Genomic DNA, 23,641 nt, shown 5'->3' on the forward strand with positions numbered 1-23,641 from the left:
CTTTTAAAGCATAATACATAACATTTACATGGCAGTCAATGCATTAATGGATTAAATAAATTCTATAAGCATGAACAACAAACTAAACATCTTTCCCTATTCAAATATCCCGCTCTGAGGACATTCGTACATTCTCCGGAATGGCGCTGCTATGTTAGTTGATCGTTGATCGGTTGGAAAAGCTAGGCCCGGTCTGGGAAGCTAGCAAAAGTCTGGGCTTTTGGCTATTCAGTTGCTAGTGGCTGGTCACAGGGTTTGTACGCGGAATTTGTCTTTAGTGCAGATGTGTATATGTGTGTGCGCGATAAGAACAAAGAATCAGGCAGCACAGAGCATATCTATGTTACACAAAAACGGACCAAAAGTACAGAACCTTATCATATATGTGTCCAACGATTCCTAAGAACAATTCCCAGTACCGATGTACTAAAATACAACCTAGTAAGAAAACTTTTTTTAATTCCTAGGGATCCCTATATAGAATCATACATACCTATATAATCACAAGTCCTATATACGATATTTCAAGGATCTCATAAATTTCCTTCTCTTTTTTCTCAGATTGGTCTCCACCTCAGTTCGTCTCTCCCTTCCCATCCTCGTTTCTCCCTACGTTGGTTGGTATTCGCTTCGTCGTTCCTCGTGGCGTGCGCGTTCCCGAAGACACTGTGGCCAGACCTTCGGCGACACTGCGGTTGTGCGACGCGGACGAGTGTGTCTCGGACAGCTAGGACGCCGGGAGACACAGGTGCAGGTGCGGGTGCATGATACACATTACATAGTAGTCGGGACGCGAGAACGTGGGTTGGAACGAGGTAGGTGCGCGTAAGTTGGCGATACGGTTCCACCAGTATCGTTAGTTACCGTGGCAGAATGGACGGTAGCACGGGTCCGCCGTCGGACGTGACGGCGATGGGCAGCAGTGAGAACGACGAGAGATCGAAGACCCAACGGGACACCGACGACATCACCGCTTCTTCGTCTGCGTCGTCAGGTACGGCCACCACCTCTTCCACGTATTCTACAACAATGCAGAGCGACCAGTCAACGGAATATTGCGGTCAAGGCTCGATAAGGGCTGGCTCCACTTCTCCACTTCCTACGAACTCCTCATCGTCTTCGTCGTCATCGTTGTCGTCGTCCGCCTCCTCTACGCCGCCGCCGCCACCGCAGCCGGGGTGTGGCGGGTGTGGCTGCGTCGCTGCCACCGTCCTCGAGCCCGATGAAATTACCATCAGCATCACGCCGACTACCGGTGGGCAATTCGACCTTACGGTCGACCGGACGGACACCGTCGAGAACCTCAAGAAGATCATCTCGAAGAGGTTGAAGGTCGCAAAGGAACGTATTTGTTTACTACATCGGGAAAGGTTCGTATACCGAAAGAGTATACGTGCATGTAAGAGTCCCAGAAGTCAAAATGATTTTTGGAGAATTTTGTAATTTTAGTAACAGAGTATGCGATTGATGTTTTGTTTTTTGGTAACTAGGTGGTTGAGCGCAATGGAGGTGATCAGTTTGGCTTCTAGAGGTAGTAGCATATGTAAAGTACATACTACTTTGTTAACCAGCCGAAAGTTTACTTTGGTAATTGACCGTAACTATCCCCACTAGTCCTTGCGCCTTTATAAAGAGAAGCTTCAGCATTATACATTTATCTCTTTCGTTTCTTTTGCACGCGTACAACTTTCATTTTTTTGCGTGTTCGGTATTTAACTGTCCTTAAGAAAATTGTTGCAAGAAAGAATCTCTATATCTTGAGATAGGTATCGGGTATCAGTGCCTGTATCTCTGTTCATTTCACGCTGAGGCAGAATTTTTTTTTATTCATGTAGACTCCTCCCTTGATAGCTGACCAGTTACCAAGGCAGTATTGTATGTACACATAATACGTGTTACTATCGCTTTGAATTGTGACCTGTTTGTCATAAATAATAGGTCTAAACGTTATATTAATTATGAATTGATAGAATATTATATATTCTATTTATTATAATACAAGAAATATTCGGATCACATGCTTTGAAATTACCGATAAATCGATGGAGCAGACGATTGATTTCGGACGATTGAATTTTTCTCACGATTTGATTTCGAAGGGAAAATTAGGTGTAGACGACCCTTCATAGGAAAAAAAAGAAAAAAAAAAAAGAAATGGCAGGCGAACGTGTGCACACTACTGCACACGATATTGTTGGTTGAAAAGTGCGAGAGGAAGAACGAAAACAGCATTGATGCTCTGAACGAAAAAGAGAGAGTGGGCATAATACTCGTAGGCGTCGTGGGGGCCGCCGCTCGGACTGATCCTCCTCCTTCGTACAAGCACGCAAGAGAAACATGGTGGAGAGGAAGGTTGGCATACCATAGACTCGAAGTAGGAGGAGGTGGAGGTGGTGTAGTAGGTAGAATATCTCGGGAATCGCGTTCTCGTAAAGTGGAACGGTGACAGCCCTCTGCAGTGAGAGGTAGAAGAAGAAAGAGAAACAGTCGGATGGAAAAGACGACAGGATTGGCTATTCCCGTACGCAACATATCGCTGGAATTTTCTCTCTTTCTGTTTATTCTTCTTCTTGAGTTGCCTCTCCCCTTTTTCTTTCCATTTCTCGCATCTCGATTTTATATAGCAATTGTCGTTAAATTTTTTCTTCAGTTGCATCTCTAACTCTAAGAAATCACAAAGGGCTTTGAAAAGTCATATATTGTAAATTCGAATTTAAATTACTGAATAATTGAGAATCTGTATTGAGTTAGTAGCTTACAAGATGTAAGTTTTGGAAATTTCCTGATTTTAATCTTTTTCTCTTCAGGTCTATATATATATATATATATATATATATATATATATATATATATATATATATATATTATTAAAGAATAGATACTACTTAAATATTTGATTTTGGTATTGCTTTGTGTATTCCACATTTATTATGAATAAAGATTTCTAATATATATATATATCTAAGGAAGGTGTGAGGAGAACAGCAAGATTAAATATAATTGTAATTGCATGTAAAGCAATTGAGCGTTTCCAACGAAAGTATCGTATCTTTTTCAAGAGTTGTATCGATGAGAAACGAATACCCATTGCTATTTGTTCCCTTGTGCCTGCCAGGCCAGTTCCAGGCTCAGGTAGCACACGCCGGTTCTTCGCTACGTAGTTAATGTGTGTGCTCTCTCGCTTCTCCCGTCGGTGTAAATGCGACACGTGCACATTGTTAGCCCGTTCGCCGTGTGCGTCCCATTCGTCTCTTTCTGTTTCATTCTATTGCATCTTCAGTTCATGCGTATCGCATTAATTACAGAATGGACCGACGATTTTAATTTGCCTGTATTAGCGTTATTTTCCCTGTAAAACTGTCAGAATTGGTCAGTGCTCGTGTACTCCTCTTTTCATCAAATTTGCTTTTCATCATTTTACAAATTTTCTTGTGTTTTTGTTCTATATGGTTGTTGAAAATTCATAATCTTTATCGCGAATAATATTATTTTTAAGTTTGTGAATAGATTTTCTATCTAAAAGATAATACATATATCTTCTGGTTGCGACTTGGATCACGTAAAAAAACAAGGTGTAATGCAACCTTACCTTAACCGTTTTGTGCCACGATTAAGCATGTGTCATCGAGTCTTATACCTGTTACTCATCCTCGTTGCACAAACAAGGAGTAAACTTTTCCATCCAATTATTTTTATCATCGACTACTATTCATTTAAGAATTTTTTACCGTTACTATAAAAGAAATGTGTAATTAATTACGATTTTGTAATTAGTAACAGAGATGATAGTGGACAACGGTATCATTACAAATAGGTTTCATGACCTTAGAGAGTAACCAAGGAGAAAACAATATTTATCACATTAGCGATAAGAATGTTCTTAGTATTCCTTTACTTTATGTATTTATATATGTTCGAATTTAGACGTAGTTTATTCTTAGCGCCATTCACGTAGCACGCTTTTCTCTTTTTCATTCATAGAGGTCCATACTGAAAATATAGCTAATTTGGTTTTCCTAACTATATTTTGTGTACATACATTGCTGATCATTGTGGATACTGCATTTATTATTTGAACCGCTTATTTGTCAAGGCAGTTAACGCCACTAAACATAAATTAGAGAAAATTGATAAATTACACAATATAAATAAACTGTAGATTTTTATGCATCTACAAGAAATTTGCACAAAATACACATAATATGAAAAAATATATAAGATATCTAAAATATAGTTCTTTGTACAACATTTGGTAGGTACAACAATTGTCTATCGAGTCTGGGTTTTTGATCATATTCCCAAAAATATAATGTATAAAAATCCGCAATCTAAAGCATCAATCAAATACTTTGGCATTAAAATCCAAAAAATTTTAAAATAGTGGAGTTATCCACTTTATCCTATGAACGACTTATTTATCATATGAATTGCAACCGTCTGTGTATGCTTATCCATTCAAACAAACAATTCGATTCTGTTTTTTGTCGACTCATCCGAAACCGATAAAGCTTCTCAGAAGACGTATCTATGTCGTAAAACTTCCTCCCAGTCATATGCTCATTGTTTCAAATATGTACGTTCCAGTACTTTGTCAGTTAGAATTCAAATCAAAGAATTGATACCTGGTTTTCATGAAAGAATAAGTTTAGGTTTTTGGGGCTTCAATAATAGTAATAGTTCTTTAAAAAGAGGGTACATACTTATCCGAGATGATCGTAGAAACGTATACAGGTCAAAGACTTGATCTTACCAGGATCTTCAGAAAAACCGTTAAGCCCGTTGGAGTCCGCGCAAGTGGCGCCAGGGTCGCGAATATCCGCCACCCTCATACTTCCTCTTTCAATGCCGATCAATCGATAGATGTCTCTGCTCTAAATCAATTTATGAATAAGAAATCCTTTTTTACTTATTTAAGAATGCATGTTAGATCCCTCTTGCATAATTGAATTAATATTACTATTAGATTGCAGATTTTTATACAAATTCATATCTGAGAATATAATTAACAAAGTATAATCTCGGTAAAAATTGCTTTACTTATTTATTATTATAGAAAGCAGTATACTTTAGGTGTTTTATATATTTTTTCATATTATGTGCATTTTGTGCAATTTTACACTTTCAAATTTCCTATAAGTACATAAAACTCCTCAGTCTAATTATTATTAACGAAATTTTACAAGTTACAAGTTGCAGGTTATTAACGTCAATAAATTTATTTTGCACAGTAGTAACGAGTTTGATAACGAAACAGTTTCCCGTTGTCTAGTTTCTCCCTGATTACCTTATTTGGTGTAAAATTGGGAAATTGTTAACATAAATACATAACCTACAATTCGTAACTTGTCGATTCACCATATATTGTGCAGAAGGCTGCAGGTATAATTCTTAATACAACTTGTGTAACATACAAGGAATAATCTAATCGCAGTATGAAGATGAACCTTAGGCTTTGATATTTGGATCCTCCAAGCTCTAAAATATATTTTTAAAAAATTGAGGTTTGCCTTAAGTCTCTCTAATTGATAGTGGATTCTTTACGGAGGTAGTACCGAACGAGTTCGTGGAATGTATATGCATTTGCAGAATTGAAGTCAATTATACGAACGCTGACGAAGGAATGTTGGTATTTTCGCAATCATTTCAGTGACTAGTTAATACTTTCGAACGTAAATACATACGTTTCGCCATGTTATAACGATAACAAGGAACGCTGCTTAGAAACACGTCTTACGAACAATCCATCTCCTTATTAGAAGAAGCATAGCTAATAAATTTCAATCGGGCGTTACCCCGCGTTGTATAATCCCGGTGCCGCTTCTGGACGTAACAATGGCGTAACGTTGACCTGGTCTTCGTTGTCGGTTAAGTCTTAAAAAATTCCCTAAATCTATCTCATTCCCATCTGAGGACGCAACTGGAAACAAAAATCCTACAATTCAACTTCAATTCAGTTCATTCAAAAAGTGAAAATATGGTTAGGTCAGGAATTAACTGTGGTTAAACTAGATTACTTAATTTTGAAATTTTTAACTTAATTTAATTTTATTATTGATCTGTTTCTATATAAATCTCTATATAAAATGAAATATCCTAAATTTTAGTAACCTAATATAAGATTATTATAGTCATCTATAATTCAATAATACTAGTTGGAAGGCCTAAATGTTAATACATATTTAGACACCTGCGCATGTTACAAGGTGTGTTTTAATGAACGAATGAGGCTAATTTCTATATCTTTCTTTTGTACGTTATCTGCAATGGAAATGAATCATCAATATTCTAATTATAGCTTATTCTACAGTATATAACCTAGCTTAACCTATAATGTTTAATATATATATTTTTTTGTAAAAATTACAGGTTAAGCTATATTTTATATATATACATATATATATGTAGTTAATTATGGAATATAATTATGAAATTATATATATGATCATGGAAAATTCCAATTCTAATTATACGAAATATAGGAATAATGTGTTATAGGTATAAACATTTTGCGGAAGGAGTTGCACAGTGTTTCTTGCGGCTCGCGACATTGCCAGTCGATATCAATTCCCTGTACGCTATTTGCGGCTTCATTCGATGTCTGTTGTGGCGATAGAGCAACTTATCGTATTGTCTAATCTCTCGGATCTTACCGCTGTGTTATCATTTTCTTGTCCCTTACTTTCAGCATGATGATTAACGCTAATGTCACGAGGTTTTTAAAGCATTGACGCCTACAATTTATGTAATTTTGCGTGGTATTGAAGTTTCTACTGATTATCGTAATTGATTACACATTCGCTTATTCGTAGATCTTACATAAAAAATAAATAGATGTTCCTATGACAATAATTACATGTAATTAGCGATATGTTCTTACAGGCAGTTTTCGATGAAATATAACTTTGACCATGGGCAGAGATAAAGTTAATTATGAGAGGTCACAATAGTAAAAATGACTGCATCATACTGCCTGCGATAAGGGTAACGCCTCAGTGTTGGAATTGCCCGCAATTATCAGGCAATGTATTGCAAAACAACATATGGAGATTAAGGGGAAAAACGAGGAGTGCCCATTTTTCGTGATTTTCCACTTTATAACACATTTTATTTGTGAGAATTGGGACTGCTAAACTACCAGGATCGAGTCACAATAATTATAATGTTATTTTTAAATTAAAGTGTCTCCATAAGATAATACTAAGGATTTGGCGGATTAGATAAAAACAAAGAACTTCCACTCTGTATTGAAGTAAAACACAGATAAAAATAATTAATATTTTACTAATCATTCTTCTTTATAATATCTAAATATAATATATACTATAAGATATAAATGTCAATTTATGAACAATACAGTTAAATTTATTAAATGTTTTTTCTTTTTTAATGGGCTAAAATATTGAATCTTAATTTTCTGAATAAAACTATTTTGTGATATTCATATGTTACCCTTAATGTATAACAATTTTGGCACTGATTTTATTAGCGTAAAGTTTCAATGACAAATTTAACTGGAAATTTGTTTGTTTCAGACAATTGCGTGAGGGAACGCTAGAGGAAAATCGTTTACAAGATGGCAGTCGGCTTACGCTGCTGCCGAGCGTGGAAACCGGCCTATTGGTAAGTCAATTGCATATTTTTGGCGATAAAAACCTAATAAAACTACCTAAATTACTATAGACCAACTTGTTATCTCAATGTAAATTCAATTCCTTCTTTTTATAATGCAGAAAGTAATTATGGTTTCAAAAGATCATAAAGCATAGTTTCTATGAAATAAATAGATTATTGATCACTACCATTGTCAATTACGAATGAAAGAGTAAGCTTTAGGGTCTAAGCTGTATGAGATTATTTCTGAACAGAAGTCGAATCTCATGGGATTTTTTTTTTTAAATGTTGCTTATTCTTCGCTCTACGAAGAATCCATAGAAGAAGAGTTCCCACGAAAGATAGAAAACATGTGTGGAATTGTGATCCGGATAAACGCCGTTAACTTGGTTCGTGTATCATTGGGTCACTTGGTTTCTCGGCCACCGTATCGTCAGTGCTTTATTTTCCAGTACTATTGCGTCATACTTTTCTTCGTTCATCTTGTACCATCCTTCTATTGTCGTGACACCTTACAGGTATTTGCATTGGTCACAAAGTTTCTGTAATTATTCCTTTTTATAACTGAGCAGTACCTCCAATCCAGAACCTTTATTTTTATCTTATTGCAATTTGATTATTCTATAACGTTAAATCATTTACTCAATCCTGTATTTTAAATGATTTCCATATAATTGTTCATGCGTCTTACAGTTCTACCTTCTTGTTCCCAACATCATCCCACATTCGTGAAAAGAAGAAGAAGAAGGCTTTTTAGATTTCCTTTGGTCGATGTTCCATGAGAACGAAATCAGAAGAATCAAGCTAACCATCTCCGCTAGGTTATTCGGTTTGAATCAATAAAAACGAAGCTGGCCCGTGCATACACCGAGTGCACGCGCATACACAAAGGATACACGGTCTTTCTCTCTCATTGAAATAGTCTCTCTAGGGCTGTGCTCGAGGCACTGGCAACAGCGCTGGCACACGGGTCCTTATCGCGACCGAGACTCGTTCGCATGGCTGTCAAGGGGACCGCCCGCTCGAGTCTCGGTCACCCGCAGTCAATTTTAAAGTATACTCGTGTGTAGGGTGTGTATATGTGTGTAGCTATGCTTCGCGACCACGATCACTGCTACAGTGACTCTATACACGTCCGACGTTCTTTCGTGGGTGGTTACGAAGAAACGGGGCGAGACATACGCCGGTTTCGCACAACATAGTTGGCCAGCCTAATCGGCTCTACTCTGGCTCTTCGGATCGACACGCGCCTTACATTAGGTTGTTTAGAAAATTGGTAGTCAGAAATGAAGAAAGATCTATCTAAAATTCAATTTTCTCATCTGTAACTTCAACCCGTAAAAACACTCTTATGTGTGAATTATATGTATCGTATAAAACATTTTAAAACATTAATATGTTTTCTTTCTGGTATTTGCTCGAACGTTTTATTATTTGATAGAAATTCATGACAAAAACGCTATGAAATTTTCGACCGATCCAATATTTATTCTTTGTTTATATATAATGACTACAAAAGGTATTTGCACACCATTGTATTAATTATAGTATTTATATGCTAATTCATTAAGTTCAAGTGTATTAAATTTCATGTTATTTGTATTTTATTTTCATTTGATTACAAAAATTTAATACTGTGATAATAAAATGTGGAACCTGATAAGCAAACGCTTCATTGGAAAATAAGGGTGTTTATAAGTACTTTTTGTAGCCATTATAGTTTTGCTCTTATATATGTAGTATTCTTTGTCTATAGAATACCATATATGGTATTCCTTGTCTATATTGGCTCTCTAGGAGTATGGAGGAACATAGCTCTGTATGGTTGCACCTGTAAAAACGTAGTACTACGTTAACTGTTCATTCATGAGCACGTAGCGGTGGTTCTTGACCTTTATTTGAAAAAAACCGGTGCTATGTATTGAGGGTTCTCAACCTTTGAGATTAAAAACGTTGTATTCACCAAATAGATTATATTCTTGTTTTAGTGAAAATTAGTAACCTGGGAGAATATATGTATACATGTGTGAACTCCTGAGCTAGAGAATGAAAGGCGATATCGATCACGAAATGTAAGAACGTATATATAGCCATACTCGTTACAGACTCCTGCATAGTAGTACTGGAATGAGACTTCTTTAGACAGGTTGAAAGTTTGATAGGCGACTCCGGTAATATCTACTTGGCTAGTGGAGAAGTTTTATTGATCGACCGTGGAAATTCTGCGGAACAGAGCAGAGCTTCTCTGACGTTTCCGCGTTATTTCCAGAAGAACATATCCAAAGGGCGTTAAATGATAATTGGACAGCGCGCTAGGACCAGGTTAATGTATCGTTTTTGCAGCTGGCTCGATTTAATAATCGCAGACATTGTTAAGCGAGGGTGAAGACAGCTGATCACACTGTATTGTGATCGCTGTCAAATTGTACCGCTTTGAATAACGAAAACCGTAAGAATGCGATGATGTCATATTTGTTCTTCCTTCGTTTCTTTCAATGAGATAGAAAGAAGAGTCATAAGGTCGCATCGCGACGCGATTTTTTATCTTCCAGTCACCGATAGTCTAACCGCAATGTGATACTTGGAACGCAGAATGTTATAAAATGAATCTCTTTTGTTAAAGTCTATACCATATTGTACAGAAATTCTGGATGAGTGTTTTGGAAAGTCGTAACGAGTGAGAGTTCCTATTTTAGTTGCCATCTCCAGATGGTTCAAACATGTACCAAAGGAAAGGCAAATTCTCAAGGTTAGGGGAAAGCAACTATATTCCAGTTGCTTTGTGAGGTTCAAAATATTAGGTTGCTTAAAAAGTTCCTAGTGAAAGTAAAGAAACATTTATGTAGAATTTCTTTGAATAGCTTTTATAATATTTTATTTCTTGTTTATGTCGCTCTAATAAGTTTGTAAAGACTAGGATAAATAATAATGAAGGTGTACTATATTCAGTGACTAATGGATAGAACAGAATGTTTCAGCTACGATTCAAAATTTTTTAGGCATATGACGTTCAACACTATCTTGCTAAAAACAGAAACTTGTCTTATTAACGACCCTAGATATTTCTCCTCAGTTCTCTTTAGTATTCAAATTAGAAGTAGCATTTATATAATCACTACGAACTTTAAGAACAACCCAATATTCAACAATTGGCTACAATGTAGCATTGCTCAATAATATATCTTCTGATAGACTCTACGTAAGACGCATTTAAAAGCGGTTAAGATCTATCTACACGTGTAAAGCGCGGACGTTACAACTGGAGACGCTGGTATTAACGTAATTTGTCATTTATATCGTATTAAGAATTTCTGGCAGTATCTCTGGTTGACGCGTGGTGCGTAAATCATAAATCGTAAGCGTTCCTCGTGTAACGATACCCCTACCATCGGCTGTTGCAACCCAAAGTTCTCTTTTCGAAGTGTAAATACTTTTTCCTTATCCTGCGATACGACTCACCACCACCGCAGACATGCCTGAGCAACACAACGCATGGTGGGGTAGAACCAGACTCCGGCGGAGAGGCGTCAGACACACGGGTATTTACGATTCATGGTGTACGTTCCTGGCTTGATAGCAGGTTGCGCTTCGAGCGTGGCGCCACTGGCTTCGTCGACGGTCGCTGCGGCACTCACAGTGCTCCGTGGCATTGACAGGGGTTCTCTGACCTGTAGTAATTGCAACGAGAATCCATGGGAATCCCTGCGATCCCCTAATAATAATTCGTGAATCTTTTATAGTTGAAACATGAAAGCTATCTATTTTATAAAATCATTAATAATAATTATGGAAAAAATAAGGAATGGAGATGATTAAATATATAAATTGAATCAATAATAAATTACTAAATGATTCGCTAATTGAATCTAATTGGTTAAAAAATTATTGATATAGTATTAATCTGTTTTATTTGATTAACTTCGAACTAATGGGAACTGGGAAGTTTTGTGGAAGTTTCGGAGAAAGAGAGAAATATTACGTGGTTAAGATGACGCAGGGTCCATTCATCGAAGTTTAGATTTCCCATAAAACGAATGTAAATCGAATTACCGAATATACGATGACCGTCAGTGAAAGGAAGTCCGTTAGGTGTACCGGGGGATGCCTAGCTGTGCCGTCTAGGGTCTGAGCCTCGGTTCCGCGAGGTTTCCTCTCTTCTGCAGGTCTTCTCGCGTTTCCATCTCTTGTCGTGAGCTCATCGATTCAACCTCATCTTTTGCCTGAATGAATAGGCGATACCAGCGTTATGAGATATTGGCGTTTCACTTCGTAGGCCACTTTACCAGCGGTCCCTTTCAATTCTGCCACGATTTTTCAATAGTTCGACTCGTGCAAGAGCGTATAGTTGCTCGAAAAAAGCCAGTATACTCAAAGAAAAAAAATATATTAGGTTTTGGATCTTCCAAAATATATTATGTAAAAGATTTATCTTTATCAACTTTGATCTATAAGATCAAAGCTGTTTGATGATGGTTATAAAATAGGATGCAAAAAGCGACTGATTCAGATGTTTGACTGCTGCTACCGGAGCCATAAAATTGGTAGAGTGGAATTGGCTAATCTGCAATGAGTTCTTGGTCGTATACGGCTTCCATCTCGGCTCTCCGACTGTTGCCTTTTATCCTGTAAAAGTATTTAAACGCCGTTTAGCGGTAAACACTTGATCGAATCGTGTCACGCATTTTTATCGGCTGTGTTACATTTCTAGTCAGTCTTTTCTTTCTATAAGAAGTATGTATTAGGTCATCCGACAATATTGTGACAATGGAAATAACTGTCCATATATCGCAATTTCGTTCCCAGATTAATGGAATGGGATGAATTAATAAAAATTGAATTGTGCGCTAGATTCTGATTAAGATATATTATATATTTTCAGGCACAACGACCGGAACAGAGCGTGATGCAAGCGTTGGAGAGCTTAAATGATTCTCAGGTGAACGATTTTCTGTCCGGCAAGGCTCCCCTGAATCTCACAATGCGACTAGGGGATCACATGATGCTGATACAGCTACAACTATCTACAGTAACTCCGGCCTCGCCAACGGCCAATCAGGCGACCAGCAATACCACTGGGTTAACTATCGGTGGAAATAGTTCGAACGGGTCTAATTTACCCACTAGCCACGTATCAAGTTCCCTGCAAAGTAGGCGGTCCACTGTACTGGCTGCGCGTTCGACCAGCAGCGCCTCTGCTAAGTTACAAAATGGAGCCGCGGCTGCGAGGACATCTTCTTTGATAAGCAGTCTGGCTTCGGCGTTGCACGCAGCAGCTAGCTGCAGTACCAGCCTCTCGACAGCCACTACGACAACCAGTCCAGTCTGTTCAAGCCGCACCACAACTGCCTCCTCAGTTTCATCCTCATCTTCTTACTCGCCGAGTTCACCACATTCGTCCTTCTGTGCTAGCCAAGCGCCAACCGCTCGAACTAGCAGCAGCCACGGTTCAGTGTCACCTAATGGGAACTCCAATGCTTGTCAATCTTGCCTTCTATACCACCATCATCACCACCATCACCATAATCACCACCACCACCATCATCACCACCATCATCATCATCACCACTCAAGAAACAAATCCATCAATTCGCCCAACAGTTCTCAACCTTCCTCCTCTTCATCTTCCGTGGACCACCTACAACAATCTACCTCTACTGGACATGGATGCATGGAATCAGTGCCCTACGACATAACCCCGCCAAGAAAGAAACTCTGCACCACTCACCACCATGGCCAACAATCCGCTAACAGTACAGATTCCACCAGGAGTAATGCTGTGGATGGGGATGCTAGTCCTCAGAGTCCTACCTCTTCGTTGGCTGAGCAGAATTCCAAGGCCGCAACCTTAGACACCAGGGCGCTAGCTGAAGCTTCTCGTAACTTGACGCAGAAACTTAAGCAGCTCTCCTCTGAGGTACTCACCTCGCGGGTCGACCTCGCAGAGGTATACATTGTTACCGATGCCAGTTCCCCCTGTGTACCACTATTTCGTATATACGTTAGCGCTGTGTGTTTGTTAAGATCTTAAGAGATGCGAAAAAATAAACCACCAAACGTCTTTGTGTTTTTTTAAATAATAATAAATATAAAAAATATATTGTAAAGCGCATTTTTTAGAGACTCTCTTAGGTTCTTAAATGTGTTTTCTTCTTGCTTTGTTTATTTTGTGATTAGAAGAATATCAGTTTTTTTTCTATTTTTGCAATTCTATGGTCTTTTTGTAATCGAATGCATACAGTGTAAATTCTAAGTAATGTGAAACACACAGTGAAATTAATATTAATATTTTTTATTAAATTATTAATGCAGTGAGTAACCACATACAATTTTTGGAACATAGGAAAATGCAAGACGCAGGCAAGGTGCAATAATAGAGAGTATGCATCATCATGGAAAGGGTGTATACTCTGGTACATTTAGTGGGACCTTAAATCCAGCTCTTCAAGATAGACACGGACGTCCTAAAAGAGATATAAGTACCATCATTCACATTCTTAATGATTTGCTATGTGCCACACCAGCTGCTACTGCAGGTCATTATAGGCACCATCACAGGCACTCTAGCAATCGCCAGCAGTCTTCAACTTCTCCGTCCTCAACTGGAACGACAACCACAATAAATGGTGCCCCAACACCCCTTGTTGGTTGTCATGATTCCTCCAATCCTGGTTACTCTACTGGTACTCTAGAAATCCAGCTTAACCCTTTGAGTGTTTAATCCATATGTAGTATGGACATATGAAATATGCAGAAGCACATGAATTTTTAGTTCAATTTTTAGTTCATGCAAAAATATTTTATAGAAATCTTACTATTAAACTGAGGAAAAAAAAATAGGTAAACAATGAAATATTGGGTTATCAAATAAGGTTTAAACATTTACTAACATAAATTATAAGCTTTGTTCTGACATCTTGCAATAATACAATTTTGTTCAATAATTTCATTATTAAAATGAAAATTAAGAAAATTATTAAATTATAAATCCATTATTCCATCTGTGTATAATCTTTGTTGTTTCTCTGCAAAAGTGTGACCTCAGAAACTCAATACCAAGAAATACTTACTGATTCGTTTGTCTAAGAGAAATTAAAACATAAATTCTATATTTAAAAATATTAATTCAAAGATATTAGAAATAATTGTATAGTAAGAAAAATTAACATCTTTCTCAACTATATCTAATTATTTTACTAAACACTCAAAGGGTAAACAAATCGACTATAACACATTAAGGAAAAGTAGATCTGTAACTTTATTATTTATAATTATAGAGGAATTGTCAAAGGAGAATGAAGCAACTAAGGGAAAGATGAGACGTCTGCGCTTAGTGATGGAACAACGACGTGCAAAGAGAAAAGCCAGAAGACAGGCAGGAGCTGCACCATATACCACACAGTGGGCGGCGGTAACACCAGATCCAGATCCAAATCATGATCCAAACACGGCCAGTACCGCCACCACAAATACAACAGAACCTCAAAACGAACCCGAGCTGCAACCTTGCAGTCCTGAACCGGTCGTAGCTTGAACCTGTCAATCGATCAATACGAAGAGTAGTAATTGTATAATGCAAATTCAGTTTTTAACTAGCGCACTGATTTATTCAAGGATAAGTGGGCAAAACTATCACTTCTCACCGCGTATACGCTTCCTTTCGCCAGGAAGAATTTCCGTTTCAACAAACGTACTACATTAGCGAAAGTTTACTCTTTTTGTTTACGCGACAGAGAAAAAAAGATGAAATATCTCGAGTTATTTTAAATGCGTTTAAAACGACGGATTGGACGGATTGAACGGATTGGAAGTACCGCGGTCGTCTTCGCGGTATAAATGAAATACTGCAATGAAAACTGAGAGACCGTTGGGAAAAGCTGTATGCTATAATTGTGCACTTGTGACATTCTACATGCATAATTTTCAGTATTGCATATAATACGCGTACCTCCAGTCCAAATATACTATCGAAATGTTTGAGCTTTTAAAAGAATCCTGTCAATGACAAAACTCGAACGAAAGAAAAAACTTAGCAATATTGTATAATGGAAGGACGTGCAATGTTAGGCACGGTATAGAAATTATTAAATAGAAGTTTCACAGAAAACATGTGTACGTCTCTGCTGGAAAGTTTGATGCTATATTTATTAGAGATGAAAGAGATAAAAAGTAATTAAATCATATTAAAGAATTGTTTTGGCTATTACTCAGGACTTGATCATAGCTGACAATAATTGCACTTGACGGTGCGACAGCACATACAGAGAAAATCGGCAAACGAATGGAGCTGTGGAATTCTCTATGGAAAAGGGGGAAGAAAAATAATTCGCTAGAAGAATTTTGTCGATAGAAATCTAGGGGAGTAAAAAGAAGGTCGTCACTTTGATCATTGATTATTAATTCCTGTCGGCATCGGCGTATACTCAAATTTAGTAGACACGAGTAGACAATTTTAAACTCATATACTTTCACGAATCGCAGGGAAGACTGTTACAAAAGCAATGTTACAACTGTTTACTCATAATAACGAGAACTTCGGAACTTAGTGCAAGAAGAAGGAAGAATTCTTTCTCTTTTTTTTTTCTCTCGGAAAAAACATATTTAAGTCTGTCGATGAACTGGTTGAACCGTATCAAAATATACCTTTATGCAAGAAGTGCACTTTATATGATGTCACCCATGTATTCATAGAAACTTCTCGTTATCGACGAATAGCTAGAAATAGTTCAACATACAATGAAAAAAATGTTCTTTCTCTGATTTATATGTCTCTGTGGAATAGAAAAGTATCTTTGGAAAGTGACATCGATTCCTCGTAGTTAACGTATCCATAAAATCTAACGTATAATATGGATCAACTAGTTCATACTTCGATAATTTCATATCAGTTCTGATGAATATAAAAACGAGAATGGACTGGATTTTTAACTTGAAAATGTCGACTCGTAAGCTTGATTGCTTACACTGTTCAAGTATCGTCATAAATATCATCGCTCTCGACAAACGAGAAAGGAAGAAAAGGAAGAAAGAACTCGAAGCACGTGGATAAATGGTCCTATAGTTAGAATTAGATAATCCTATCGCATGGCTCCGGCCAGAATTCATTTAAGTTTCACTAGGTACTAAATAATATAATAATATCTGATAAAGAATAGCGTATTGCGTTTAAGTTACTTAGGAGAAAAAAATATTACTATTATTATATTATTATCATTACTATCGCTACAGTTTTAAAAACTGGCTCAATATTGTAACATATGATTATTGAATTTTATCGAGTACCAAAATAAATAAGATTGCTTGCTAAACTAAGAAAAAAAATGAACGAAGTCCATCTTTAAGTCTTGTTTGAATGTGGCATCATCTGTTGAGTGTTTGTTATTATTGTTATCATTGTTTATTGCCTGTGTAAAGAAAAAAAGGAAAGGAATCGCCGATGCTGTTTTGTTCTACATTTATTATATTGATTATTATTAATTTCTAAGTTAAAACGTGTTTTTTGGAAATATATGTTTCGTTTTAGTTTGTAAGACTATATATAAATATGATTTAAGAAAAGCCTTGAAGAAGGAAAATATTAAATTGATTAAAGTTATTCATTTTGAAATTGTTTATTTAAATAATGTCTTGAATCACGTAAAATTGTAGAAATTTATTATCGACGCTTAAAAAGCTACGCTATCATAGTTTATATAATATAATGAATTGTAGTTACGCGCAACACAGACTTCGTGACAATACAACTATTATTATAAAAAAAGAGAGAAGGAAAATTATTGTTTTCTTTTTTAGTAAATTGAATTATTAATACAAATGTTATGTCAGCTGTAAAGTCCCAAATTAAATTTCTAAAATGCAATGATGATATAGAAATTGTGTCGTTTCTTTGAAGAAATCTGTAAAATGTATAATTGGTACAATGGTATATTTTTATGGTTATATATCTAAGGAGTTCTGCGCTTGGACCACTATAGTTTAATCAGAAGTAATGATATGCCAACTTTAGCAATAGTATCGCACATTCTTTGAGAGGATTTTTTCGTATAAATATTATCAATATACTTTTGTTCTATAAAACGATTTGTTCTATTCAGTATTATTAGTGGCACATGTTTTACAATGGACAGCTACCTTTGTCAATTAATCTTTATTATTCTCATTTTATTATTCATATAATCACAAAAGGACTTTATAAATTAATAAGTATAATTTTTTATATTAATTTTGGCTAGAAGCAATATCCTTTGATATCGACTTTTATATATATATATATATATTTTATATATATATATATATATAAAATTATATATATATAATGTGTGTACGTATGTGTGTGTGTGTACTAAATTTTCATACTACTACTAATGTCACATCAACATTACATACAAAATAATAGAAACAGTACATACTCTCTACAATTAATAATAATATACATTGTATATTATGGAAAAGTATTTACGATATGTATGAAAATTTGCAAGTTCATTTACATGAATCTCCATTATACTTAATGGCGTTGTGTTGTTATTCAGTCAAATATGTATTATTAACAAAAAAGAGAATCCCAAAATATTCATCAGAAGTGTAGAGGATATGTATCCTATTTCTATGAACTTTTTGGAATGCTCAATGATGGTTTGATTCCATATCTATAGTACAGAAGAAGGAGGTTTTTACAAAATGCTTATTTTTAACTAATGATAAAAAATGGACGGGATACAACGGGCAAAGTGTCGTTTGTAATCTGAGAAAGAGAAGCACGTGATTATTTTGTTGAAAATAACTACAAATTCGACAAGAAAAAACTGTAAATGTGACACTCACCCACATGACTTCCAAATTTTATTTTTATTTATGGCACAACATTGGTGCGGTTATGGAGACTTGATTAAACATATTTTATTTAAAAAAGGGGATATTGTATATTTTGGCAGTTGTAATTCAGTATTTCATTTTACATGCCAATAATATCACGTATTTAACGTACGAATATTAGGAAGCAAAATAGTCTAGAGGGCGAACAAACGTTTCCAACTTGATTGTCTAATACAAATTAATCTTTTTCGTAATAACTTTGCGACACATGTGACAGGTTTTCAAAGGAGCAGCGCAATGCTCGCAGGCCCCATGACCACATAAGAAGGCGACATTTCGACGGCGTTCCATGCAAATGCTACACATATTAGCTTCCTCCAGATCGGCCACTCTTGTTTCCAAATAACGCAAACGTTCTAAATCCTTATCTTTCTCTCTTTCCTTACCCTGATGATCCTCTTCCTTCTTCCTCTCATCCAATACATTATCTTTCACATTCTCTTCCTGTTTCGTTAAAGGAATATCTCCCGTTGCTTGACCATCTATAACAAATCACAAAATAGTAAATTAATAACTTTTATAGGAATATAGAACATATCATTATTATTTTTTAAATTTATTTATTTATTTATTTATTTTTAGCATTATGATGTTTCCTCAACCTGAATTCTACAATTTTATGAAATTTAAAGAAATTGAAGTTAATATAACATTATTACTTGATCATATTAACATATTACTTGATCCTTAATGAGTTGAAGATAATATTTATATAGAGTACCTTGATTAGCTTTCGTTTTGGCAATTCCATGACCACATTGTGCACAATTGATAACAACACTGCTGCCCGGATTAAATCTATTTCCATCTTTCATCGCGTTTGTCACTATACCTAAGCAACTGTGACATTCAGAAGCGTCACCAGAACCTGGAATACATTTTCTCGTTCCACGCACGACTTCCGATTGTAACGCTGTGTCTATCTGATATATGGAAGGCTGAGAAGCAGGATTATTTTCTATTCTGTAACAAGTTCATATAAAAATAAATTAGATTTGTATATATGTTATACAATCTCATAATCAATCATCAAGTTACTTACTCTAATTGAGTACTCTGACTTTGGTATTGGTAACACCGTAGCAAGTCGGTATGCGGGGCTAATTGGGAATCAGCTTCGAGAAGATCCAATGGCGTCTTGTTCTTTGAATTCTTCACATGTTTCAGTAGTGTACAACTCCTGTCCACACTTACTAGGAAACAAGCTAACGTGAGTTCTGTCTTCGCGCCTTGGCGAGCCAAATTTTGCCATATCTATAGTAAGCATTGTTCGAATAACGTAACTAATAAGAAGAAAATTAGAAAGGAAAAAACTCAAATAATAATGGATTGTGAGAAATGTATTAATAATTAATAATTAATAATCTATAGAACTTAAATAGATAGTGGGAAACCTATTAATAATTATTAATCTAGGAAACATAACATACCGCGTAGATAAGGGGAGAATCCCGACAACTTTCAGGCGTAGGAACCACGTTACTCTGATTGGGACTCTTCACTATAGCAATATGTAGCACCGTATCTCCATCTGCATCCGTGCTAGCAATGTCAGCATTATGATGTACAAGAAACTCCACTAAAGCCCAATGTCCTTGCGAAGTGGCAAGATGCAAAGGGGTCTGTCGGCGATTGTTCCGCAAATCTACTTTCGCATTTCCACCAGTCGGAGAAAGAAGCATGGCGGCTACGTCTTTATGGCCGTTCAAAGCTGCAAGATGCAATGCCGCAAAACCATCTTCTTTTTTAACATCTACAAGATGTCTTGCTCGTGCCACTAATCTTTCTGTTGCACTGTACCAAAGGATGCACATATACTTTCGTAATTAAGTCTCCAGAAGTTTCGTTGCTGAAAAATCGAGTATACTTACTGAGCATTACCCTTCAAGGCAGCATGATGTAACACATTGAAGCCTCGTTTGTTTCTCAAGGTGAAATCCACCCTATCGCACGAACAAAGAGCATCGATTATATCCAGAGCATCTTTCCCGATGGCATCGTGCAATGCTGTGTCTCCGTACGAGTCTTGCAGATTAACGTCGCAATGGTGACGTAATAATACTTTAACACACTGAGCGTGTTGTTTGTTCACGGCAACGTGCAGCGCGCTACATTTCCCATTGTTCACAGCGTTAATTGCTGCGCCACGTGATAGAAGTAGCTCCATTATTTCCGGTTGATTGCTATGATATGAAACAAGAAAACTCTTAAAAATATAATTTTGAAATTTATATGATTATTTTAGATTGAATTGATTTCGGAACAAACCCAAAAGCAGCATAGTGAAGAGGCGTGTCTCCGTCCTCGTCTACAGCTCGTAAAGAAGCTCCAGCATCCAGGAGAAGAATACAGAGATCTTTTTGTCCTTGATGAGCCGCCACTTGAAGACAGGTCTTTTTACCACCTCCTGGGCCGCCAGCTCTCGCATCTACTCTACCAGGATACTTTTTGAGAAATTCTTGAACTGCAGAGACTCCAGCCTCACCTCTGGCTGCATCTCTTAATAATTTTTCAACCTCTGTGTCCACACCTTCAGCTATATAAGCAATAATAAATTGACAATACTTATACATATGCATATATTTAAATAATCTGTGATTAATGGAAGTGTACTTGTCCAATCTCGACTTCTATTTGCTTCATCCTGTAGAGCAACAGTTTCAGTTCCAGGAGGAACGGATGTGACGCTTAAAGGATTGAACGTCCATGTATGACCATCTAAAGCTACTCTTAAATCTCCGTCAGAATATATTTTGATTACTTTTCCGGTTTTTCCTAGAGCCTACAAATATTCTTACTATAAAGTTTAGTGACTATTAGAAAATCAATAAACTTACATTTTTCATCACGTCTATCCATTCTCCATGACCTCGTTGATAGAGTTTAACCGCGGATAAGTCGGTTTTCACTCTAACTATGTCGCCTAAAGAAAAACTGTCTTTGCTGGTGACTTTTGTTAATGCGCCCGGGTGAAACGTCCATCTGTTGTTGCACCCCTCAAATTGTACACGTATATCTCCCTTATCTGTGATACGGTGAACTCTGCCAATCTTTCCTATATATTCGGCCATGCGTGGATTCCAACCACCGTGACCTTCTTGCATCTCTTTGAGTGTCTCTACTGCAACCAATACTTTTATTTTGTCCCCAACGTTGAAAGTTGAGTGGCGTGGACTAGATACAGCAAAAGGAACACCATTCCTTGTCGGGGTTACGTTGGCTCCGTTGTCCGGTACAGTCATTATCGGTTGTCCAAGGAGTGGGAGGTGCTCCTTATAGTATGTGCCAGCCATAGCTTCCTCCACATAACATAAATCTACGCAACCCTTGTACCCGAGTCGGTAAACGTTTGTGCTGCCTTTAGACCATGATACAGTGGCCACTGAACGACTACTTTCGTTATCCCATCCACGTATATCCATGACTCTGCCAGTTTTTCCTAAGTGCCAAATATATTGTGTATCTAAGATTTCCTTATTACAATGTTGTTATGAATACATATTTATACAAATGTGGATATTTATGCAAATTCATATTTTTACAAAGATAATTAGAAAAATGGAATCTAGGAAGAAAATTGGTTTAGGTACTGAATATCATAATGAATATCATGCTTTGAATATTTTATATATTTCTGCATGTTACTGTGTATCTTTGCACTTTCAAATTTCCTAACAGTGCATAAACATTCACAATGTAGTTATAAGCATAAATATGTGATACCTCTTCCTCCATCTTGATTTCCCCATTCCCAATCAGGACCGCGAATAACTTTGGCCCCTATAAATATTCCTTTTAAAGGAATCTTGGTGCAGCCTTCTCTGGGATTCAATTGAACTCTATATATCAAATAATTAAGTTTATAAGGTGGCTTGTATATCTAATCAAATAAGAATGTAATCTTGAAAAAACTTACCCCACGGAGTTGGCTGTTTGATATCTTTCAAAACAATGGCTCAGATCATGTACTTCAGCCATGTAGCACTGAGTACATAAATCATAGTCACAACATTGCATGCATTTCCATCTAATACCAATTATCCCATGTCTTTTACATCCATCACATATGATATTTGCATGCTTAACTCCTGTGGCTGCATTATCGAATACCAAAAGGTCATAAGCTCCCTGGTATCCAATTCTATAATTGCTTCTGGATCCATGGTCCCATTGAACAATGACAGTTTTATCTGGTGTCCTATCTGATGGATTTGGACTGGAAGCAGAGTTGCCAAAAGAGGGAGGTTTGCCAATTTCTACGACTGTTCCTGCATGACCTTCTCCACCATCTTGGTCATCCCACTTCCAATCCTGTCCACGAACTACCCTCAAGCCAACTTCTAACATCTCCAAGTACACGTGATACTATATGTGACCCTTTAAAAAATTAATAAAATGCAAGTTGTTTTATAAAGAATATACATTCATCATGCAAGATTAAATATTCATTGCATTGAAGAATCCTATCATATAATTGTAGTTTCTCTACACTCAATTCATTTTTATGAAATTTTAAATCTGCAATAACACATTATATTTTGAAGCAGTTAAATAATATGTTACACTAATTTAAATTTATTATTGTTCAGAATGCAACTCATATTTTTTTACCATACTTTTCAAATTATATATGTCATTACTCAAATTTTTTAGAGAATAGAAACTTATGAAAGAAATCGTTATTTATTCATTTGTATAGGAAACTTCGCTCGGTGCATGGAAAATTCCAGTGTGTCATTGCAATAAGATAAATTGCATGTTTTTGAAAAAGGAAAGAAACAATTGGAAATCGTATACATTCGGGTTGCAAGCATACGCACGTACCTGAAACGGTCAAACCTAGTACAATATATTTTATGAATCATATGCACGCGTGTGATTTTTCACGTAGCTTGGTGAATCTCGAATAGCGAGTAAATGCAACGAGACGAACGCGTACGAAAGAACTCGGCGACGATTTCTCGTATTCGACAACATCATTAGCAAGGACCACGAAGGTTCATTTCGATATCAATCTGCGTCCGTGTCAACGATCGTAACCTCATAACTCGGGGGCTAGTCGAAGGCGCCTCTTTCGAGTGATCGCCGAGGCTAATGGAAAACTAGCGAGACAGGCATTTTTTCTAAACTATATCTGTGGCATACCAAATGTGAGATT

General features: G+C 36.5%; 2 protein-coding genes across 6 annotated transcripts; one reads left to right on the forward strand and one right to left on the reverse strand.

The window, feature by feature from the left end:
- The first annotated feature begins 145 nt into the window (after positions 1–145).
- LOC100742717 (midnolin homolog) lies at positions 146–17,804 on the forward strand. Of its 4 annotated transcripts, XM_033320606.1 has the most exons (7): positions 146–441; positions 562–815; positions 885–1,370; positions 7,533–7,620; positions 12,491–13,555; positions 13,952–14,291; positions 14,886–17,804. In XM_033320606.1, the coding sequence occupies exons 3-7, from the start codon at positions 913–915 to the stop codon at positions 15,140–15,142; spliced, it is 2,208 nt and encodes a 735-aa protein (XP_033176497.1). In that variant the 5' UTR covers positions 146–441; positions 562–815; positions 885–912; the 3' UTR covers positions 15,143–17,804. The 4 variants fall into 4 exon arrangements, with proteins under 4 accessions (XP_033176497.1, XP_012240779.1, XP_033176495.1 ...); XM_012385356.3 differs by having other exon boundaries at positions 148–441; positions 562–1,370; XM_003489383.4 differs by having other exon boundaries at positions 158–441; positions 562–1,370; positions 12,491–13,525.
- Positions 17,805–18,414: 610 nt separating this feature from the next.
- On the reverse strand, positions 18,415–23,579 carry LOC100745050 (E3 ubiquitin-protein ligase MIB2). 2 transcript variants are annotated; one of them, XM_003489236.4, is made up of 11 exons: positions 23,308–23,579; positions 22,400–22,860; positions 22,207–22,322; positions 21,321–21,922; positions 21,097–21,265; positions 20,752–21,019; positions 20,355–20,666; positions 19,914–20,277; positions 19,526–19,737; positions 19,205–19,446; positions 18,652–18,965 (listed from the first exon to the last, which is right to left on the reverse strand). In XM_003489236.4, exons 2-11 carry the CDS (start codon positions 22,828–22,830, stop codon positions 18,652–18,654), a joined length of 3,030 nt encoding a protein of 1,009 aa, XP_003489284.1. In that variant the 5' UTR covers positions 22,831–22,860; positions 23,308–23,579. The 2 variants fall into 2 exon arrangements, with proteins under 2 accessions (XP_012240780.1, XP_003489284.1); XM_012385357.3 differs by lacking the exon at positions 23,308–23,579 and having other exon boundaries at positions 18,415–18,965; positions 22,400–22,830.
- Positions 23,580–23,641: the final 62 nt, after the last annotated feature.

The sequence above is a fragment of the Bombus impatiens genome, unplaced genomic scaffold (genome assembly GCF_000188095.3).
Source record: "Bombus impatiens unplaced genomic scaffold, BIMP_2.2 scf_0320, whole genome shotgun sequence".
In the NCBI taxonomy this organism is placed as follows: Eukaryota; Metazoa; Arthropoda; class Insecta; order Hymenoptera; family Apidae; genus Bombus; species Bombus impatiens.